Raw genomic sequence first — 23235 nt, 5'->3', positions numbered from 1 at the left:
TATGTTCATGAAAAAAAAAAAAATCTTTCCAGGTTTACTCAAGTTGGTCGCTCATTTTTTACAACACCAAAACAAGTTTTCCCACTAGGAAATGGAATGCATATGTGGTTGGGATTTTATCAAAGTGTTATCCTTGGTTGGAAACCATTTTTGAATGTTGATGGTATGTATTTATTGACCTATGTGACTGCTTTGACTCCCACACTTTTTTGTATTCTGTGATGTTATAGTTAAATAATCTGAGCAAAATCATCAGTTTGTTTTGTTGATGTATGAATAATGTTTGCTCAGTGAATTTTTAGTGTGTTTGAGTGCATACCCTGAAGTTTCAAAAGTTTTGTGTTTCCTCTGTTTTGTGTGTATCTCTTTAGCATCATGATACTGTCACTTCATGCTAGAGGCATTTACTCAAATTACTGTCATTAATGTAAGGACAGGAATTCTATACGTTATTCTCTATAGTAAATGATGCTATCAAAAGCTAAAGCAACACTCATCAATAATGGTAACTTATGGATAACACAAAAACTAGCCAACAAAAGTATATTCCAGCAGTAGGTGAAGTTATTAAATATGTATGTTGCTTGGGTAATCAATGCAACAAGCTCTGCAAGTATTAATGGTAGCCTTATTCGCAACAGTTACATTAGCTGCCTCTGCAGTTGTATTATTATTATTATTATTATTATTATTAGTATCTCGGTATTGCAAGTTAAGAACAGCAAAAATAATTTAGATCATATTCTGAAGCTAATCAACTCCATGAACTTGAAATCAAGGATATTTTGCAGCTCATCAGAGAATGTAAAAACAAAAAAAAAAAAAAAAACCCGGGTGGGATGAAATTTCTCCATTTTTACTCAAACAGTGCGAAAACAATCTAGCGTATCCTTTGGTGCATCTAATAAATAGTGTCTTAAAAGAAGGAGTGTTCCCTGACATACTAAAATTAGCCATTGTTAAACCTCTCTATGAAAAAGATGATAATCAACTAGTAGAAAATTACAGACCACTCGCCTTAACTTCCGTTTTTAGCAAGTTAATTGAAAAAATAATTCTGAAATATATGTTAGGGCATTATAATATGCACAACATCCTGGGAGATTTTCAGCATGGTTTCAGAAGTGGTCATAGCACCATGACTGCAACACTTCAGTTTATGCTGAAAACTCGTGACAAAATTGATGAAGGCATGCAAGTAGCTGGAGTTTTCCTAGACCTATCAAAGGCTTTTGATAGGGTTGATCATAAGGTACTTCTGTCAAAACTGGCCAGAGATGGCATAAGTGGAAAATTATTGCACCTCATCACATCATATTTAAAAAACAGAAGACAGTGTACCTCAATTTCACTCAATAGTGGAGAAACATTAAAAAGTTATACATCAAGGGTTAGGAGTATTAAATTTGGTGTGCCTCAGGGATCGATAATTGGTCCCTTCCTTTTTATATGTTATGCCAATGACTTCCCAAAGATAGTAAAAAATGATACCTTCATTACAATGTATGCAGATGACACTTCAGGCCTTTGTTGGGGGAATGATATTCTTAATCCCGGCATAGCAGTAAAAAAATTTTTAGATATTGCAAAGGAAAAGTTTGAAAATGACAATCTAAAAGTCAACTTACAAAAAACAAATATAATCCCCTTCAATGTTGCTGATTTGCAAACTTGTATTGATTCCCAAGATAGTAATATCGTAGGGAAAATCTGCAGTGAGTGTAAATTCCTAGGTATATGCATAGATAGCAAACTACTATGGACACAACAAATTGACAATGTGTGTGCAAGGCTATCATCTAGCCTGTATGTTTTAAGAAGAATAGCTCCATATGTTAATTCCCAAACAATGAGGATGATGTATTTTGGTTTAATACATCCATTTCTAGCATATGGTCTTGCACTGTGGGGTGGTGCTTCCAAAACTCATGTACACCGAATATTTAAACTCCAGAAAAGAGCCTTGAGAATATTAGGCAAAAAAGATGCTAGAACATTATGTAAGGAATTGTTTATAGAATTTAAAATTCTGACTGTCTATTCAATGTATATGTTTGAAACAATAGTATTAACTGTAGAAGATAAGAAATATACCTGTCGTAATGCAGAAATTCATGGTCACAATACTAGACAAGTACAAAATTACCATATGATACACAGAAGACTGGAAAAACTGCAAACAGTCAATATATTAATGGAGCAAAATAATACAATGCACCGCCAAATGAACTGAAGGTAATAACTGGAGAGACATTCAAAAAACATCTAAAATTGTGGCTCATTGAGGAGTGCTTCTATAGCCTACTGTAGAAACTAAAATCTAAAGTATTATTATGTCAAATAATTTGGACTACATTCTTAAGTTCCTAATATAAAGTAAAATTAGATTGTATACTGTTGTATTGTACTACCAATTGCTATGCATGTAATGACATGTTTCACGCAAATAAATTACAAATTAGCTGTTTATATGCTTACGGGCCTTGTTTGACAAGGATGGAACAGATAGTTGGCTGTGTCCTTGCAGTAGGAACCATTGTGATATTTGCCTGAAGTAATTTAGGGAAATCATGGTAAACCTAAATGAGGATAGCTGGATGTAGATCATAGCCTCCACCCTCCTGAATGTAACGCCAGTCTGTTTAAAACAGTGGGACATGATTCAGTTTATCCCTAGTACACAATACTATTTTACAAAGAAGTTATCTAATAATGTAAACAGCTAAGTGCTACACTGTTCCTGTGAAAAACTTAATCAGTACTACTCTATGAAAAGTGAGATGTTTAACTAAGGTGTTAATAATATATATTGCATAGCTTTGTGAATGAGGTTTTTTTAGAAGGCAAAAAACACAATTGAAAGTAATGGTACATGAAATGAAATATGTTTTGTTATTATCATTGTTGTTTATAGCTGTTAAATTTTTTCCAAACCCCTGCTCTGTGTTACTTGAGTAATGGATGTGTAGTTTAACAAGTACTTTTTAACGACTTTTTAAATAAGTTTGTTTTAGTAATCTACAATAGTATGAAAAGGATTATTGTTGCTCCCCTCATGAACCATGGAACTTGCAACTTGATGGGGAGGCTTGCAGCCTCAGAGATACAGATGGCCATACTGTAGGTGCAACCGCAACAGAGGGGTATCTGTTGAAAGGGCAGACAAATGTGTGGTTCCTGAAGGGGTGCAGCAGCTTTTTCAGTATTTGCAGGGGCAATATTGTGGAGGATTGACTAATCTGGCCTTGTAACATTAACCAAAACCACCTTGCTGTGCTGGTACTGTGAGTGGCTGAAAGCAAGGGAATGCAGCCCTGCTGTATGGTTACGTGATGATGGCATCCTCTTAGGTAAAATATTCCGGAGGTAAAATAGTCCCCCATTCAGAACTCTGGGCGGGGACTACTCAGGAAGGTGCCGTTATCAGGAGGAACAAACATGGGTGTTCTACAGATTGGAGCATGGAATTGTCAGATCCCTTAATTGGACAGGTATGTTAGAAAATTTAAAATGGGAAATTGGATAGGTTAAAGTTAGATATAGTGGGAATTGGTGGAGCTCAGTGGCACGAGGAACAGGACTTGTGGCCATGTGAATACAGGACTGTAAATACAAAATCACATAGGATTAATGCAGGTGTAGGTTTAATAATGAATAAGAAAGTAGGAACCTGGATAAGCTACTATGAACAGCAGAGTGAATGCCTTGTTGTAGCCAAGATAGACATGAAGCCCACACCCACAACAATAGTGTAAGTTTATATGACAACTGGTTCTGCAGATGGTGAAGAGGTTGAAGAAGTGTATGATGAGATAAAACAAATTATTCAGATAGGCAAGGGAGACAAAAATTTGATAGTCATGAAGACTGTTTCTTGATAGTAGTCAAAGCAAGAGAAATAAAAATAGGTGAATATGGACTGGAGAAAATGAATGAAAGAGGAAGCTGCCTTGTAGAATTTTGCACAGAGCATAATTTAATCATTCAAAACTTGGTTTAAGAATCATGAAAGAAGGTTGTGTATGTGGAAGTGACCTGGAAACAGTGGAAGGCTTCAGATTTATTATGTAATGGTAAGACAGTGATTTCAGAACCAAATTTTAGATTGTAAGATACACCCAGAGGCAGATGTGGACTCTGACCACAATTTATTGGTTATGAATTGTAGATTAAAACTGAAGAAATTGCAGAAAGGTAGGAAATAAAGGAGATGTAACCTGGATAAACTGAAAGAACCATAGGTTTTTGAGAGTTCCAGAGGGAGCATCAGGGAATAATTTACGAGAATAGGGGAAAGGAATACAATGGAAGAAGAATAGGTAGCTTTTAGAGATGAAATAGTGAAGATAGCAAAGGATTAAATGGATAAAAAGATGAGGCCTCATAGAAAACCTTGGGTGACACAAGAGAGATTAAATTTAATTGATGAAAGAAGAAAATATAAAAATGCAGCAAATGAAACAGGCAAAAGAGAATGCAAACATCTAAAAAATGAGATTGGCAGGAAGTGCAAAATGGCTAAGCAGGAATGGCTGGAGGGCAGATGAAAGGATTTAGAAGCATATATTACTAGGGGAAAATAGATACAGCCTACTGGAAAATTAAAGAGGCCTTTGAAGAAAAGAGAACCAACTGTATGAATATTAAGAGCTCGGATGAGAAACCAGTCGTAAGCAAAGAAGGGAAAACTGGAAGATGGAAGGAGTGCATAGAGGCTCTGTACAAGGGAGATGTACTTGAGGGCAGTGTTATGGAAATCAAGATGAAGATGAGATGGGAAATATGATACTGTGAGAAGAATTTGACAGAGCGCTGAAAGACGTAAGTAGAAACAAGACCCTGGGAGTAGACGACATACTTTTAGAACAAGTGATAGCCTTGGGAGAGCCAGCCATGACCAAACTCTTCCATATTGTGAGCAAGATGTATGAAACAAGTGAAATACCCTCAAATTAAATAATAATAATAATAATAATAATAATAATAATTCCAGTTCCAAACAAGCATGTGCTGACAGGTGTGGATATTATTGAACTATTAATTTAATAAGTCCACATAGCAAAATACTAACATGAATTCTTTACAGAAGAGTGGAAAAACGGTAGAAGCCAACCTTGGGGAATATCAGTTTGGATTCTGGAGAAATGCAGGAAAATGTGAGGCAATGCTGACCGTATGACATATCTTAGAAGATAGGTTAAGGAAAGGCCAACCTTCATGTATAGCATTTGTGGACTTCGGGAAAGCTTTTGACTGGAATAATTTCTTTAAAATTCTGAGGGTAGCAGAGGGAAAATACAGGAATGATAGGCTATTGACAATGTGTACAGAAACCAGACACCAGTTATAAGAATCGACGGGCATGAAAGGGAAGCAGTAGTTGACATGGTTGTAGCCTATCCCCAATGTTATTCAGACTGTACATTGAGCAAGCAATAAAAGAAACAAAAGAAAAATTTGGAGTAAGAATTGAAGACCATGGACAAGAAATGAAAACTTTGGGACTGGCCGATAACATCGTAATTTTGTCAGACAGCAAAGGGCTTGGAAGAGCAGTTGAATGGAATAGACAGTTCCTTGGAAGGGTGATGTGAGATGAACATCAGTGAAAGCAAAAAATGCATAAGGGATTGTAGACAAATTAAATCAGGTGATACTGAGGGAATTAGATTTGGAAACAAGAGACTTACAATAGTAGATGAGTTTTGCTGTTTGGGCAGAGTAGAGAGGATATAAAATGTAGACTGGAGTGGCAAGAAAAACATTTCTGAAGAAGATAAATTTGTTGATATCAAGTGTGTTTTCTGAAAGTATTTGTATGGAGTGTAGCCCTGTATGTAAGTGAAACATGGATGATAAACAGTTTAGACAAGAACAGAACAGAAGCTTTTGAGGTGTGGTTATACAGAAGAATGCTGAAGATTAGATGGGTAGATCATGTAACTATGAGGAAGTACTGAATAGAATTGGGGAAAAAAGAAATTTGTGGCACAACCTGGCTAGAAGGAGGGATTGGTTGGGTTGGTAGGAAATATTTTGAGACATCAAGGGATTACCAGTTTAGTACTGGAGGGAAATCTGCGGGGGAAAAATCATAGGAGGAGACCAAGAGATGAATACACTGAGCAGATTCAGAAGAATGTAGGTTGCAGTAGTTATGTGGAGATGAAAAGGCTTGCACAGGATAGAGTAGCATGGAGAATTGCATCAAACCAGTCCTCAGACTGAATACAACAACAACAACAAATTGTTGCTCACTATAAAAGTGACACATTGAATTGCAGGGAGACACAACAAAAGGACTGTTAAACATCAAGCTTTTGGCCAAGCCTTCTTCAGAAAAGAAAACAAAGACACACAAATTCACATTCACAAAAACAGGCACACCTGATGAACACATGACCACTATAAGTCTTCCCGAATACAGGATTTTGAGGACTTTTTCAAACTCTCACCATTCCTTAAGCTAACCAGCCCTTAACCTTTACCCCTGTTCTTCCCTTCAATCCTTCTTTCAGAAGAAGGAGACACTGTCTCCAAAAGTTGGGGAATTTCAGTGCCTTGCATGTGTGTTCTCCTGCCGCCACTTGGTGATTATTTTTGTTGAAATATTCATTCCTTGAAATTTTGTGCTTGTTACAAGTTCTATAGAGGTGTGATCTACATTTATTTTAACAGTGTCATTTCCCCCTTTAACCTGAAATCTGTGGCATTTATTTTCTTTATTGTAATATCACTTAATTTCATTTTTCCACTGAATTTCAACAATTTGCAGTGTTGTCCCCAGAACTGATTGTGGCCCAATGATTCTGAGGTGAGTGGAAGGACTGAACCAGAGAATTTGAAGGTTCTGTGGCAAGCTCATCTGAAACTTCCTGGACTTGCACCATAGGGTTGAGAACTAAAATGGGTCAGGTGTGCACTACACATCAGAGGCTGCTACTCAGGTAGCTGACTATATGTGGGGTGTGTGCAAGAGTTTTTTAGATTAGGCAGTTCTCCATCCAATCCAGATAACGATAACTGTAAGAAACCACAGAAGTACCAGTATAAGATTGAAAGAAATGCCTCCCACAGGTGAGAGCATTAAAATCCTAATGGTAAACTGCTGAAGGATTCACAACAAAGTGCCAGAATTTGAAGCATTCATGGCGAGCAGTGATGCTCACACAATACTTGGTACAGAAAGCTGGTTGAAACCAGAAATTGATAGCAGTGAAATTTTTGTGGAAAATTGAAGGGTATATTGAAAGGATAGGGAAAAGGGAAATGAAGGTTGTGTATGTGTCGCAGTAAACAAGAAACTCAAATCCACCGAGATAGAAATTGAAACTGTTGTGACAGTGCCACGACATTTAACAGTGCCGCCACGACAGTACACGCAAACGGCGATAGAGGTGCTCTGCAACTCGGCTGAGCGCGGGAGCGCCACCTAGCTACGAACGGCGCCGGCCGCATGTCACGGCACGGCAGTCGAATGAGAGATACTGAGTTGTCATCATGTAACCAGCTATTGTTCATAAGTGAGAGTGTTTGAATATCCACGCAATTATTGGTGATTAAAGGTTATAACAGAAACCACATGTGAAATTGTTTGGGCAAGTTCAGTATCAGGGGTGGGCATAAAATGATAAATGGATCCTTCTGTTGTCCACCAGACTCATCTCCTGATGTAACCGAAAACTTCAGTGAAAACAACAGTTCACTTCTATGTAAGTTCTCCAGTCATACCATATTCATTGGTGGAGACTTTAATTATCCAACAATTAATTGGGAAATTACAGTTTTGTTAGTGGTGGGTGTAATAAGACATCCCATGAAACATTGCTAAATGGCTTCTCTGAAAACTACCTAGAACCGATGGCTAGGAATCTGACTCATGATGGAAATATATTGGCTCTAATGTCAACAAATAGACGTGACCTCTTTGAGGATGAGGATGTCCACATCGAAACTGGTATCAGTGACCATGATGAAATTGTGGCAACAGTGATTACCAAAGTATAAAGGACAACTAAAACAAGCAGCAAGGACATATATGTGGTATACTAGATAAAAAATCGGTGTCATATCGAAATGAGAAACTTGAAACCTTCAGCTCAGGGCAGGAGCATGTAGAGGAACTATGGCTCAAGTTTGAAGGAATAGTTAACCATGCACTGGATAGATATGTACCCAGTAGAACAGTTCATAACGGGAGGAATCCTCCATGGTACACAGTCACTGCAAAGAAACTTCTAAAGAAAGAGATATTACAGCATAATACATGTAAAACAAGGCATTGGGCTATAGGTAGAGAGATGCTGCAAGAACACATTTGGATGTCAAGGGAGCAATGCATGATGCCTTTGGCAATTACCATCGCAGAATATTCTCAAATGATATTTCACATAATGCAGTGAAATTCCGGTCATATGTAAAAGCTGTTTAGTGGCACAAAAGTTAGTGTGCAGTCCCTATCAAATGAGACAGGAACTGAAATTGAGAGTAGCAAAGCAAAAGCTGTGCTCCCTTACTCCATTTTCAAAAGTTCCTTTACAAAGGAAAACCCTGGAGAACTGCCCCAATTTACTCCCCATACCAATGAAAAGATGAATAAAATAATACTGTCAGTGGTGTCAAGAAACAGTTGAATTTGTTAATGGAATCCTTGTCAGATTATATACTGAATTTGCACTTGAGTTAGTCCCTCTTCTAAATATAATCTATCATAGATCCCTCTAACAAAAAACCATGCCCACGTCTTGTAAAAAGGCATAGGTCACATGTCACATCCGTCTACAAGAAGGGTAATAGAAGTGAACCACAACATTACCATCCAATATCCTTGGCATTGATTTGTTGTAGAATCTTAGAATATATTCTGAGCTCAAACATAATGAGGTATGTTGAACAGAATGACCTCCTAAATGCTAACCAGCATGGATTTCCAAAACATTGATCATGTGAAACCCAATTCACACTTTTCTCATATGACATACTGAAAGCTTTTGATCAAATCAATCAGGTAGATGCAGTATTTCTTGATTTCCAAAAAGCATTTTACTCAGTCCCATATGTATGGTTATTGTCAAAATTACAATCATATCGGGTATCAAATGAAACTTGTGACTGATTGGAGGACTTTGTGGTAGGGAGGTCACATGTTATGAAAGACATCTTCAGATGTAGAAGTAACTTGGGATGAGCCCCAGGGAAGTGTGTTGAGACTGTTTTTCAGAAGATGCCATTATCTGTAATGAAGTACTATCTGAAAGAAACTGCATAAATATTCAATCAGATCCTGATAAGCTAAGTGGTGCAGGGGTTGGCTATTTGCTTTAAATGTTCAGAAATGTAAAATTGTGCACTTGACAAAATGAAAAACAATTTTGTATCCAATGACTATAATGTCAGTGAGTCACTGTTGAAATTGGGAACTGATACAATTACCTGAATGTAACACTTTGTAAGGATATGAAATGAAATGATCACATAGGTCCAGTCATGGATACAGCAGGTGGTAGACTTCAGTTTGTTGGTAGAATACTGGAAAAGTACAATCAATCTACAAAGGAGACTGCTTACAAATCACTCGTGTGACCAATTCTAGAATATTGTTCAAGTGTGTGGGACCAGTACCAAATAGGACTAACAGGGGATATTGAATGTATACAGAGAAGGACAGCACATATCGTCACAGGTGCGGTTGATCCATGGAAAAGTGCCACAGAGATACTAAAGGAACTGAACATGAAGATTCTTGAAGACAGACGTAAACTATCCTGAGAAAATCTATTAACAAAGTTTCAAGAAATGGCTGTGATGAATTGAGGAATATACTACAATCCCCTACATATCACTCACATTGGCATGTAAGGATAAGATCAGAATAATTACTACCCACAAAGATTCATTCAAACAATCATTCTTCCTATGCTCCATATGTGAATGGCTGTAGGTTTGCATGCACTGGTATGTCAAATGTTTGTGGAGTGCATTTGAACACCTTGTATGGGCCTGAATAAGGGGGCTGCAGAGGTGCTTGTATGAAATCATCCAAAATAACTGGTACAATGGTACATACCCTCTGCCATGCATCTCACAGTGGTTTACAAAGTATAGATGTAGATGTGAATGTAGAAGTATGGACCTGTTTCACTAACTTGAGCTTTACATTTCTGTTTTGAGTGGAGTCCATGCCTAGGGTGTTCTTCACACTTCATTTTACTTTTGCCTTGTAGGTCCATTTAATTAATTTTTTTTACACAGTTTCTGTAGCTCAAAGTTGTGGTTCTCAATCTATCTGTTAACATACCATCACTGAGGGAGATCATGTCACACTCGTACTTTTATTAAGGGGCATATGTGTTATGCATGACATAATCTTGTGATGGCTACATCATTTTTAGAGGAAGATTAACTGCGACATGAGGTTGCCTGAAAATGCGGCATATCCAGGATGTCATTTTCGGGTGCAGTTTAATGCAGTGTTTGGAACTTGTAAAAATTTTCCCACCAGTATATGCTTAAAAGAGGATGACATACGGATAGAAGTCGACAATACTGAATTCTTGGGATTACAGTTCGATAATACATTCAAATGGGAGGAGCACACCACAGAACTGCTGAAGCGCTTAAACAAATCGCTATTTGCAGTGCGAATGTTGTCAGACTGTGATGAAGCAAGCTGGGATAATTTTAATTACCCTCTAGTTTTGCCATATGCCTCCTTAAATTCGTTTTGTTACTTTTAACTATTTACCATTAACATACGTGAATATAATCTGCATTTTCATAAAAGACAAAGGTTGGCCCTCAGTTTTAAAGAATATAACACCAGATCTAATTTTATGTTTAGTTTTATGTATGTAATTGATTTTCTAATTTATTTTGACTATTCCTAGTTGGCATCTTTTGTTCTGGGGCAAAATCAGTGATTGTTTCGTAACTTAAATTCTACTGTTGATGTATAAACAAATATAAATTCTGTACTAATTATAAACATGTGGCAGACGAAATACTAGTAATCTTAAAGTATCTATTTGGTTATATTCGAAAACATGTTTGCGAAACCAGCTCTAAATTAATTCCAAGGTATTTAACAGTTTTATCAAAAATATTGTTTGCATAACTATAAATGTCAATTTCATGATTTAAACAAATAATTCGGCCTAACTCTTGTAATAGAAAAAAACTGCTAAAAAGAATCAATTTTTCGATGTATTCAGTTAATTGAGTGAGTTAAGTTTTAATTGTAATTTCTGTAAATTTAACTTCGGACAGTGTGGAGTTTCAGCACCTATTATTGTGAGGATATATGAGGACACGATTTTTAGTCATGAGACAGTCAGTCCACGTCAGAGTTTCAGATGAGGAACCTGTGTTGTTTAGAACAATAACACTGCTTCAACTTAACAGTGTAATAAGTGTTACACAATTAGGCTGTGTATAAAAACTATGACAGTGTCTGCTCCGTATGTACCTTTCTATTGTTCAAGAACTGTGAACTTTGTGGTTAGGTTTTTACTGCTCATAGATGTTCAGTAGTAAACTATTGTAGCAGAATGTGAATGTTTGCCTGCTAAATATTAAATGTATATATGGGAAGTTTGAACAATAGTTCACTGGCCATATATAACTGTGTTTTATTGGGGGGTTGTGGAAAGTGAAGGTAAAAGACAGTGAAACACAACTCTGCATCTGTCGGCTACATCATTTAAAGTAGTCAGTGTTGGAATCCACAAAAACCCATTTTCTCAGCCAGTGCAAGAATGCAGTATGTCAACACTGTGGACAACAATCAACAAACGAAGAAATAAAAGCAGGTGGAACCGCTACAAGACATACATTAAAATTTAGCTACTTTGTAGGGCTATTAAACTAGATGCTTAGCTTTTGTTCTCTTGATGTTCAGGGTATCTGTTTGTCTACTACATTTTTGTTGACTATTGCAGAATTTATTTTTTTGGAGCATGACTCTGTTACTGTAATGTCAGAGCTTATTATATTTGTGAGGTAATATGAATTTCTTATATCTGTTAGTTTCATGTAGGTAATACTGCAGGAGTTTTCGTCAATATTTAGGTGTCCAGCTGTACTAAGGTCAGTGGAGCCTGTTTGCCTAATTGCCCTGTTAAGTCTATCAGTACAGTATGAGGAGTGAGGACCCGTCACGGTAGGAACTCCTTCGTATCGTAGACACCATTACTCAGTTCGTTATTGTCAGTTGAAGAGTATTTAAGCTGTGCTGTACAAAATAACTTTCTGTATCTTCTGAGTACTGGGTTGCTCTTGATTTTGTAAACCTCACTGGCTTCACTTGTAAGGCAATAAGTACTTTATTCACACAAGCCACTTTACATATATTGTCTCTCCTTTCTCACAGTCCAGAGATTGTCCACTGTGCCATGGCCAGAGATGTTTGATGCAGATGGTGCAGTGGTGCAGAAGCAGGAGAGGGGGGGGGGGGGGCGGGAGGTGACGGAAGCTCGTTGAAGGCATGTCCATCTCTGGATGAATCCAGGGGTGGAGATGATGTGGGTGATGAGTGTTGACCATTGTTCTCATTGACTAGCATGTTGATGTTCTTTTGTGTGAGTTGTTGTTGTACTGGAGGATCCAGGTGCATTTAAGTTGTGCGCATTAGATGGCCATAGGTTTGCAATGCACTAGGATGTCAAATGTTTCTGGAGCGCATATGGGCACCTTGTCTGGGCCTAAATAAGGGGGCCGCAGAGGTGCTTATATGAAATCATCTCGAAACATCGGGAGGTCACAGGAGCCAAAGTCCTCATGTATAAACACTTTAGGAGTCAATTGGGGTGACAGAGGCAGGATTTACATGTTCCAATATGTTGTTGAACACGATCCACTAACGTACGTAAGTCCGTCTGATCCGTGTCATCCGTAGGCTGTACAAAGTCTGCAGGCAAGACCACCAGGTCTGCTAGCAATGCTGGAAGGTCATCCTCGTATATAGAGCAAATGCTGAATAGGATCCGTGGGAGCTGCTATGGCACATTAAGTCTGCCTTCACGGTCCTCTGCCACCTCCAAGTGAGGCCATTACTTGGCAGATGGTGTATATATGGTAGTGCGTATGTGTGTGATCCCACAAAGGCGACGCAGGTTATTGGAGAGAGCTGCCTCAAACTGATGGCCCTGATCAGTAGTAACCAGTTTCAGTATGACAAAGTATGTGATCCTCATCTTGACAGTCATGTACTGTTGATTCAGCAGCGATATCATCAGTACGTGCAGCTTCTAACTGTCATCATGTCGTCGATCACTGGTGGAAGGTAACAAAATCCTTCTGACCCTGGCAGTGGTCCTATGACGTCAAGGTGGACATGCCAGAATTGAGTCTACCAGGTGGGGAAAGCGACCGAAATGAGATTGGGTGTGGTGGCCCGTCTTACTTACTTTGGCACACAATACAGCTTTGTGCCCAGCAATGCCAGTCGCATTTGACATTGGCCCATATGAATCTGTCTGTCACTAAGCAGACCATAGCCAGGACACCAGAGTGGATGAGGTTATGTAACTTCTAGACTGTTTCACAGCACATGGTAAGAGACACCAATTTGCTGGAAAATTATCCATGGTTGATATTCTTCTGTCTGTGGGGCAATGAACTGTTGCCAAACATCTAAGTAAATGTTAGCGGTAATGGGTTTTTCTGCAAAGAAAAACGGTCCAAAAACCTTGTTATGCATGAGGCCGCACCAAACATTCACTTTTTCGCTGTCTTGCTGTAACTGTACAGTAGCCTGTAGAGACTCTGAACCCCATATACGGACATTAAGCCTATTTACCATTCCACTGACATGAAAGGTGGTTTCATCGGTAAAGCATATGCGTTTTAAGTAATCATTATTACCATCAATCCTGTTGAGAATCTCAGTTGGAAATTCAGCACATGTCAGCAAATCATTCGGTTGCAAGGCCTGCATGATTTGCACTTTGTAAGCATGCAACTTAAACCTCTCATGAAGAATCTTCACCACACTTGCTTGTGGTATTTGAAGTTCATGTGATGCTTGACAAGTTGATTTAGACAGACTCTGTTGAAACGATTGCCTAACACTATCAACAGTTGCATCACTCGCACAAGGCCTGCCACTTCGAGGATGATCTTCAATGCTGCCTGTTTTGTTAAACTTTGCATACCATTGCTTTATTGATTTAATGTCAGGAGGACGGCTGCCTCCATAAGAAGCCTGAAATTTACACTCAACACTGATGGGTGATTTCCTTCCGTAAAACCAAAGCACACATTGCGCTTTCTCCTGCTTTGACGCCATTTCGCCAGCAACTAACGTGACCTAACAGACAGTGTCAGTGTTGTGGAGCACTAGCGGCATCTACTGGTCACAACTAGAAAAACGAAGCTATGTAATGGCTTCAAATGTAACTTATTATGTCAAACAGTTATTCCGTTATAAATTTTTGTAATCAGGGCAAGACTTTGTGCTCACCCTGTATATCAGGAATAGCATTGGTCCTAATATGCTATCTTGTGGAACCCCTATATTAATGTATTTTGCTTCTGATAAGCGTTTTATTAAATGTTTAGATCTATTTGAAGTATGTGTTATCTCTAATCTTTGTACCCTATCTGCGAAGTATGATCGGAACCGGTCATTAGCTACCCCTCTTATTCCTAATGCTTCTAATTTATTTAATAGAATCTTGTAGTCAGCTGTATCAAAGGTCTTAGGAAGATCCAGAAATATTCCTGTGACACACTCATCTTTGTCAAGAGCATCAAGTACAACCTTTGTGAATTCTATTATGGCTGACTCCGTATTTTTGCCACTCCGGAAACCAAACTGTGATTATATTTATTCAGGTAATTCATTAATCTTGTCTTTCATAATTGCTTCTATTATTTTTGAGAATGGTGACAGCAGGGAAATGGGCCAGTAATTTTATGTCTTCTGCATTACCTTTCTTAAGCAAAGGTACAACTCTTGCCTGGTTTAACTGCTCTGGAAATGTCCCTGATTTGAAGGATTCATTTATTATATTTGTTAAGGGACCTTGTATAATCTCTATGCATTGTTTCGGTATATACATTGGTACTTCATCTAAGCCTACTGACTTTTTATTTTTTTGTTTTTGAATAGTTATCTTGACTTCATTCTCTGTGGTTGAAAGTAACATCATTGTATTTTCATGCAACATTATTTACAGGAGTTTTATTTGTTTTGGGGAAGTTTTGCTTTAACTTCTCTGCAAAACTTGAAAAATTCTCATTTACTTAGTTTGCTAAGTGTTGTGGATAATTTATTACCTTATCCCCCTCCCTTAGCAGTAAGTTATTCTGCATTTCTTTGCCTCTCCCCATTTCCTTTTTTATAACATCCCAGACTGCTTTGCTTTTATTCCTGGCATTGTATATTATTTTGTCATTAAATTCCTTTTTTGCAGCAATCAGCACCTTCCTATAGATTGTTTTGTATCTATGATAGAAATTTAAAAATTCTGGATCATTGTGACTTTTTTCATAGAACTGAGGTATTTAAGTGTTTGAGAGGCCTTCTTAATATCTGCTATTATCCATCTGTTTTTGTGAGATGTTGATACAGACATTTGTACTTTTGGAAATGCATTTTCAAAGTTCAATTTAAATAATGTGGAGAATTTAGAGAATTTCATATTCACATTGGTTTCCTTATACACTTCATCCGAGCTTTGCTTTGCTAGTTCCTTTGAAAAATCTTTTGTTTTGATTTCTAATAGATATCATTTGTAGGCTTGTAGTTCAGGGAATGATTCAATGCATGATTTTACTGTTGTTATTTGACAGAGATGGTCTGATAGTATGAGATCTTTTATAGCTACATCACATTTTTCCCTGTCCGTATTTGTGGCCACATAGTCAATTACTGATGCAGTCATTGTAGTAACCCTTGTTGCACTATTGACCAATAGGGACATGCCAAAACTTTGAATGATATTTATGAGGGTGCTACTGGATTCATTTATGATGTTAGTGTTGATGGTAATGTCCCCACACAGAATTATGTTGACATTTGTAGTTGAGACTTTGTCTAGAACTTCTGTTAATTTATTGAAAAAGGTATCCACACAACCACTGGGAGATCTATACAAAGATAAAATGATTAATTTCTTGGTGATATCAAGCCATGTTAATTCAATAGCTGATATTTCAAAGTGTTTGTCTGCACTTGCTGTACTGAGATCATGCCTTGATTTGTACTGTGTTTCTTTTCTGATATAAATGCATGATCCACCACCCCTTCAAGCAGTTCTGCAGTAAGAGTTTGCCCTTTCATATGATGATAACACTACATGTTGGATTTCTGTCTCTCTACATCAGTGCTCAGTAACACAAACTACTGTGCAGTTCAAAGATAGGAGCCCACCTTATAATACATTCCTGGAAATTGAAATAAGAACACCGTGAATTCATTGTCCCAGGAAGGGGAAACTTTATTGACACATTCCTGGGGTCAGATACATCACATGATCACACTGACAGAACCACAGGCACATAGACACAGGCAACAGAGCATGCACAATGTCTGCACTAGTACAGTGTATATCCACCTTTCACAGCAATGCAGGCTGCTATTCTCCCATGGAGACGATCGTAGAGATGCTGGATGTAGTCCTGTGGAACGGCTTGCCATGTCATTTCCACCTGGCGCCTCAGTTGGACCAGCGTTTGTGCTGGACGTGCAGACCGCGTGAGACGACGCTTCATCCAGTCCCAAACATGCTCCATGGGGGACAGATCCGGAGATCTTGCTGGCCAGGGTAGTTGACTTACGCCTTCTAGAGCATGTTGGGTGGCACGGGATACATGCGGACGTGCATTGTCCTGTTGGAACAGCAAGTTCCCTTGCCGGTCTAGGAATGGTAGAACGATGGGTTCGATGATGGTTTGGATGTACCGTGCACTATTCAGTGTCCCCTCGACGATCACCAGTGGTGTACGGCCAGTATAGGAGATCGCTCCCCACACCATGATGCCGGGTGTTGGCCCTGTGTGCCTCGGTCGTATGCAGTCCTGATTGTGGCGCTCACCTGCACGGCGCCAAACATGCATACGACCATCATTGGCACCAAGGCAGAAGCGACTCTCATCACTGAAGACGACACGTCTCCATTCGTCCCTCCATTCACGCCTGTCGCGACACCATTGGAGGCGGGCTGCACGATGTTGGGGCGTGAGCGGAAGACGGCCTAACGGTGTGCGGGACCGTAGCCCAGCTTCATGGAGACGGTTGCGAATGGTCCTCGCCGATACCCCAGGAGCAACAGTGTCCCTAATTTGCTGGGAAGTGGCGGTGCGGTCCCCTACGGCACTGCATAGGATCCTACGGTCTTGGCGTGCATCCGTGCGTCGCTGCGGTCCGGTCCCAGGTCGACGGGCACGTGCACCTTCCGCCGACCACTGGCGACAACATCGATGTACTGTGGAGACCTCACGCCCCACGTGTTGAGCAATTCGGCGGTACGTCCACCTGGCCTCCCGCATGCCCACTATACGCCCTCGCTCAAAGTCCGTCAACTGCACATACGGTTCACGTCCACGCTGTCGCGGCATGCTACCAGTGTTAAAGACTGCGATGGAGCTCCGTATGCCACGGCAAACTGGCTGACACTGACGGCGGCGGTGCACAAATGCTGCGCAGCTAGCGCCATTCAACGGCCAACACCGCGGTTCCTGGTGTGTCCGCTGTGCCGTGTGTGTGATCATTGCTTGTACAGCCCTCTCGCAGTGTCCGGAGCAAGTATGGTGGGTCTGACACACCGGTGTCAATGTGTTCTTTTTTCCATTTCCAGGAGTGTAGTTGTATTTTATTTTTTTATTGATTGGATGTTTCGATGGAGGATTTTAAGTCTGTGAAATGCCCCATGTTACTCTTTTCAGGTGTTTGTTTTTCTTTGTGACATGTGGTAAGTGTGATATTTGGAGTGTTAAAATCTGTCTTGTGAGTGATTGTTTCAGTATTTTTTAAAGTGCTGGAGATATTCTTTAGGGAGGGGAACCTCTTGTCTGGATTTATTCTAAATAGACTTACTTTTCCTACCCATGACAACAGGTATTTGACCATGTGTGGCCCGAGATCCACTTCCTATACTTTCATGAATCAGCTGTACCAATCTTCCCTTCCCAGTCCTGTTTATGTGTAGGCCATGCCTAGTTAAACCCAATCTGTTGATAGTCCCGACGGGCTCCAGAGAAACATGAGTGAAGTTGGCTGTACTCAGAGCCATCCCTAACCCCACATTGATTCACCTCACAGCTCCATCAAGGCGTGGCCGATCATGACGCCGGAACAGCTCATCAAAGTGTAAATTGGTGCCATGAGTCAGGGAATCTATCTTGTCCAGGTCACCACCTATGTCATACGCCCCATCCCTGTCCAAACTGTTTCCTGCCCCACCCATTATCACTTCGTGGTCCTCTTTTTTAAAGTCCTTACTACATAAATATCACATGACTTAACCCTGCATTTGGATTGAAGATACTGGTGGCTTGTACGCTGCCCCTAAACTTACCTGTAACTGAGGGCCTACACCTCACCAATGGCTACTACCTAGCAGCAGCACTTTTTTCTTTCTAACGCTTTGTACACTCTTAGGCTTCTTGGCCTTGGTTGATGTGTGCAGCACATTTCCTGCTCCTCGTTCTACCTGAGGCTCTTCTCCACTTTGGCGGTGGTAGATACCCGTTTTTGGTGTTGATAAAACTGTTAGATCACATTCTCTTTCTTCCTATGCTCCTACCAGCTGTCAGTTCTCAACCACCCTCCTCCCACCTATCTCCCTTGATCCTTCCTTGCTTCCTCCAACTGTGTCTGAAGGGCACAGATTTTCCTTTTCTGTTCTCCAATCAAAATATTCCTTCTGCATAGTCTGCAGTTTCAGGAGAGAAGCTCTTCTGTTCTACCAACATTTCCCCACTGCATCCCCCCGCCGCCAGTGAAAATATTTCCTACTGGATTGGAACAAATCCTTCTTCTCACTACCCTATAATAGCTCCCACATTTCTCACTAACAGTCAGTGAGTAAGTTTAAAGAATGTTTTAAATTTGTCAAGGACGCGAGATTGGCTGTATGTAAACAAAAAACGACACAAAGGTCTTATGTGTGGTTGTTGTTGTTTTTGAATTGTTTAGAGATACACTGACAGAAGAATGAATTAGTAATTTACATATCAAGCTTGTTTGGCCAGGTTTTTAAATGTTTATAACTTGGAAAATTTAGGCCTAGATCGCATGTGCCTAACTAGTAAACAATACGAAATGTGTTAGTTAAATATGATTTAGAAACGTTTAATTACACTTTTATTGTGACAATAGACACTGATGAAACTAGTAGCTGTCTTTTTTTTAGCGAACTTTACACTATCAAGAAAACTTCAATAGATTTTTTGTGTTTACGTCGTGCAAAATTTCCGGTTATGTTGCGATTATCAGGATTTCAAGTAACATGAAGTTTTTTCAAGAACAAGCTCTCCAGGGATGCTAATATTCAGTTGTGCGACAAGAACGGACACTACAGCAAGTATACAAAACAAAGAAAATTTAAATTTGACACTATTTCTTCTAAAATAAGTTCTTTTAGTGGACGAAGAAAATACCTGTGATCTCACTCGGCGGCCATCTTACTTATCATGTTGAAGAGATCTTGCATTGATTCTTGAGAGGTAGTCCACAATGACATTATCCACACCATGGATGTGGTATATGTTGGTGGTGGAGTGTGCAGTAAGATCTAGATGTCTTAATTCATGCGGACAGGCATCCTGAGATGGGATTTCAGTGGCCTCCACCAAAAGTTAGTGATCTGTGTGCACACTTATATGGTAGCCCTCAGTATCCTCACGGATATGTTTGACCATGTACACCACGAAGAGCTCTTGACTGAAAGCTGACTACATAGTTTGTGAGGAAGTTAGTTTGCTTTAAGAAGAACTGAAGCAGTTGGTGCACTCTTGTCTGCCACATGCTGAAGAACCACCCCTACCACGCTGTTACTCGCATCAGTTGCGAGTGTTAAAAGAAATGGCTTGTACTAAACAGTTCTTCACCCAATTGAATGCTTTTGTCTTCTTCGTGGTCCACTCGACTTTTCTGATATTAATCTTTACCAGCCATGGTCCAAGAGAGGAGACTGAATATGGCTGCGGGATGAAGGTGTCGCTGATCGAAGTTAAGGAACCAAGGAATCAGTGCAGGTCATGAAAAGTTTCTGGAAGTGTAAGATTTATCACCATGTTCATGTGTTCCATGTTTGGTTTGGTGTGTGATGATTTGAGCATATGCCCTAAGAATGTCAACTCTCTTTTTTTATTTTTTATTATTATTATTTTTTTAATGAAAACACCAACCTGGCATGGTGCTGCTAGAACTTGTCCTAGATTATGTGAATGTCCTTGTGGGTGCTGGAGAAGAAGAGTATGTAATCGAGATATGTCATGTCCGTTATAATTATTGGGGCTGTTATGCCGTGGTCGGTTGATGAATTCTGTGTCAATTACCAAAGTTTTGTCCCCGTCTGCGGAGGACATCTTCAGGTGGGTCTGTAGCTCGATGGAAAGTCCAACACACCCACTGTCTCGCTACTGTGAGTGGGTGTGTTGGACCTTCCATCAAGCTACAGACCCCCTTGAAGATGTCCTCCACAGAGGGGGACGAAACATTGGGAATTGACACAGAATTCATCAACCGACGACGGCATAATAGACATGACGTTTCCGGCTGTGAAGGTCTCCATTTTAGAATAGAGATATGTGTAGCAGAAGGGAAACTGATGATAGTCTATCAATAAAATGTTGCCACAGTTATGATAGGTGTAGCTGTATGGAAATTGATGGAAGTAGTCTGTCAGTGAAACATTGTCACATTTGTACGGTGTTCTTACGGCCATTTGGCATGAAGGGATACTCATAGAGTCCAAGAGGGGTAATGGTTGCCATTTTTGGGATACCATGTGGGTGCATTAGTATTTGTAAATATGCCCACTTACAATCAGTAACACCGAATACTGTTGCACTGGAGAGTGCATGCATGAAGTCTTGGATGTTGGATATAGGGTAGCAGTCATGTACAGTGCTGGAGTTTGAGTACCCTATAATCTCCACAAAGTCGATTGACCCATCTTTTTCAGGGACAGGCTTAATGCTGGAAGCCCACAGAACTGTGTGACAGTTGGATGATGTATGCCTGTTAAAGTTCCTGTATCATGTTTTTGGCAGTCTGTAGGTCTGCGGGACACAAACAGCAAAGTTTGTGGTGAACGGGAGGACTGTCGGTGGTCATGATGTTGTGCATGGTTCTGTCTCAAACCGCACATGCATTGGCCCAAGTGTGGAAAGTGAGTAGTCTGTTCCACTGTTTACAAACACTGCACCGTGTGGTGTACTGTCCTTGTGGTGATTGTTGTCAGCCACTGTCAGTGTGCACTGCTGCACGGTGACTATTGTGCACGAAATGTGACGGGGTAGGAGCTTGGTTGTAGGTAGTCCACAATCTACTGCAGCCAGCTGTTGAGAGCATAGGGCACAAAAGTGTTCGCATGCCGATGTAAGTGCTGCTTCAGTCTCACTGATGCGATGACAAAGTCAGCGTATCACTGGTGGGTAGTGAGAATATCGTCAAACAACTGGGCATACTTGTGGAGTGCACTGGTAGGAGTTGCTAGCAGAAAGGCATTCAGATGAATGTGCTTTTGTCTACCTAAATAAAACCAAATAAATCAGGAGAACAGATCTTATAAGCATTTTCAAAGTGAAAAGTCCCACAATGAAATTCCCATTAGCGTGTTACGTAAGTGTCGCTCATATTACGTTGGGCAAGAGCTGGAAGAACTGTAGAAAGTCCATGTGTATGATCAGTTCACAGGTGGTTGTTACACAGAAAGTCCAGGTGCACTGCACGTTCTTTAACATATGAACAGCGTGCATAGTAATGCCATAGACTGATATCTATGAGTTGTTCGCTTAGTAAAGTAAGAATGATGATGCCAGGATAATGTGCTGCAGTGTGGTAAGGAGCTGATGTCAGAGCCTGCATTGACTAAAAGGTACGGTTGAGTGGTGAGGTCCAGCACAAAGAGGCATTCACACATGGTTGTCACGAGGGTGACATGGGTTTGCACTTTGCGGGGATGAGGTATGTGACTTTGCTCTTTGGAGTAGGCTGAAGTGCCCATTTTGCTCCACTGGTGTTGTTTGGGAACTCGCAAGGAGCATGACGTAACTGTTTTTCCAGTATTCAGGACAGTCTCTGAAAGAGAACAGCCTCTGCTGTGCTGTACTCGTTTGAATGTGGCGGTGACAGGATAAGGTTGCTGATTAGTTCAGACTGCCCTGCAGAATAGGTTAACGTATTCCCAACTGTCAAATGAAATTCTGGTTGCTTCAAAAACACTGTCCACTGTCACGAACCACAAAGCCAGGTGGTCAGAGTTCAATAGTTTTAGTTCGTGACGCACACTGTAATGCGGGGGTGAGGTTGAAGAGATAATTGTATTGTCCGGTGTAAGAGGCCCCATGGCTGCCAATTGTTCATGGCACACAACTGGTTGTGATGATGCAGTAATCAGTAATACATATACAAATTGTCTCATGGGAAGTGCAAAAGTGCCATTAATATCATGTTGCAATCTTTGTCAGTTAAAACATTGTCAGTGGTGGCATTGTCCTCAAAGTCCACAAGCAAATTTGTTGTATGCTGCCATTATTGATGTGTAGTAGGTACAGGTTCCAAATTGTAAGTGCACTCGGTTTTCACTGTTGTATTTGCACCATGATGACACTGCACATTCGCCACTGCTATCCTTGTAGCACTGTAATCCAAATGCGGTGCAGGGGATGATGATGCATTGTGTAATGATCTGCCTGTCACAACATAATACCCCAGGCTGAGTGTTTGTGTGGGCCACAGAACCAGCAGCCATTCCACTTGTACCTTCTTTAGTGTAGTGTTCAACAAATGAGATTTTTTTTAAATGTGAGATGTTCATTAACAAATATTGCCACCCCCACCCCCTTTCATGTTGTTGCCTGCTGTTATCTACTAACACATCTAACACATACCGTATTTACTCGAATCTAAGCCGCACTTTTTTTCCGGTTTTTGTAATCCAAAAAACCGCTTGTGGCTTAGAATCGAGTGCAAAGTAAGCGGAAGTTCTGAAAAATGTTGGTAGTTGTCGCCACAACTAACTTCTGCCGTCAAATATATGTAGCACAACACAGGTATGCTTTGCA

The 23235-nt window shown here is 40.0% G+C and overlaps 1 protein-coding gene across 2 annotated transcripts in view; it reads left to right on the top strand.

Moving 5' to 3' along the window:
• Nucleotides 1–23235, top strand: part of LOC126202889 (protein argonaute-2-like) — a 333247-nt gene that overhangs the window by 147550 nt on the left and 162462 nt on the right. For both annotated transcript variants that reach the window (XM_049936951.1, XM_049936952.1), the window contains exon 8: nt 33–163. In XM_049936951.1, the coding sequence (XP_049792908.1) occupies nt 33–163 (131 nt within the window). The remainder of the gene's footprint in view (nt 1–32; nt 164–23235) is intronic.

The sequence above is a fragment of the Schistocerca nitens genome, chromosome 9 (genome assembly GCF_023898315.1).
Source record: "Schistocerca nitens isolate TAMUIC-IGC-003100 chromosome 9, iqSchNite1.1, whole genome shotgun sequence".
NCBI lineage: Eukaryota > Metazoa > Arthropoda > Insecta > Orthoptera > Acrididae > Schistocerca > Schistocerca nitens.
The sequence above is the reverse complement of the archived record's forward strand: the minus strand, read 5'-3'. Positions and strand labels throughout refer to the sequence as shown.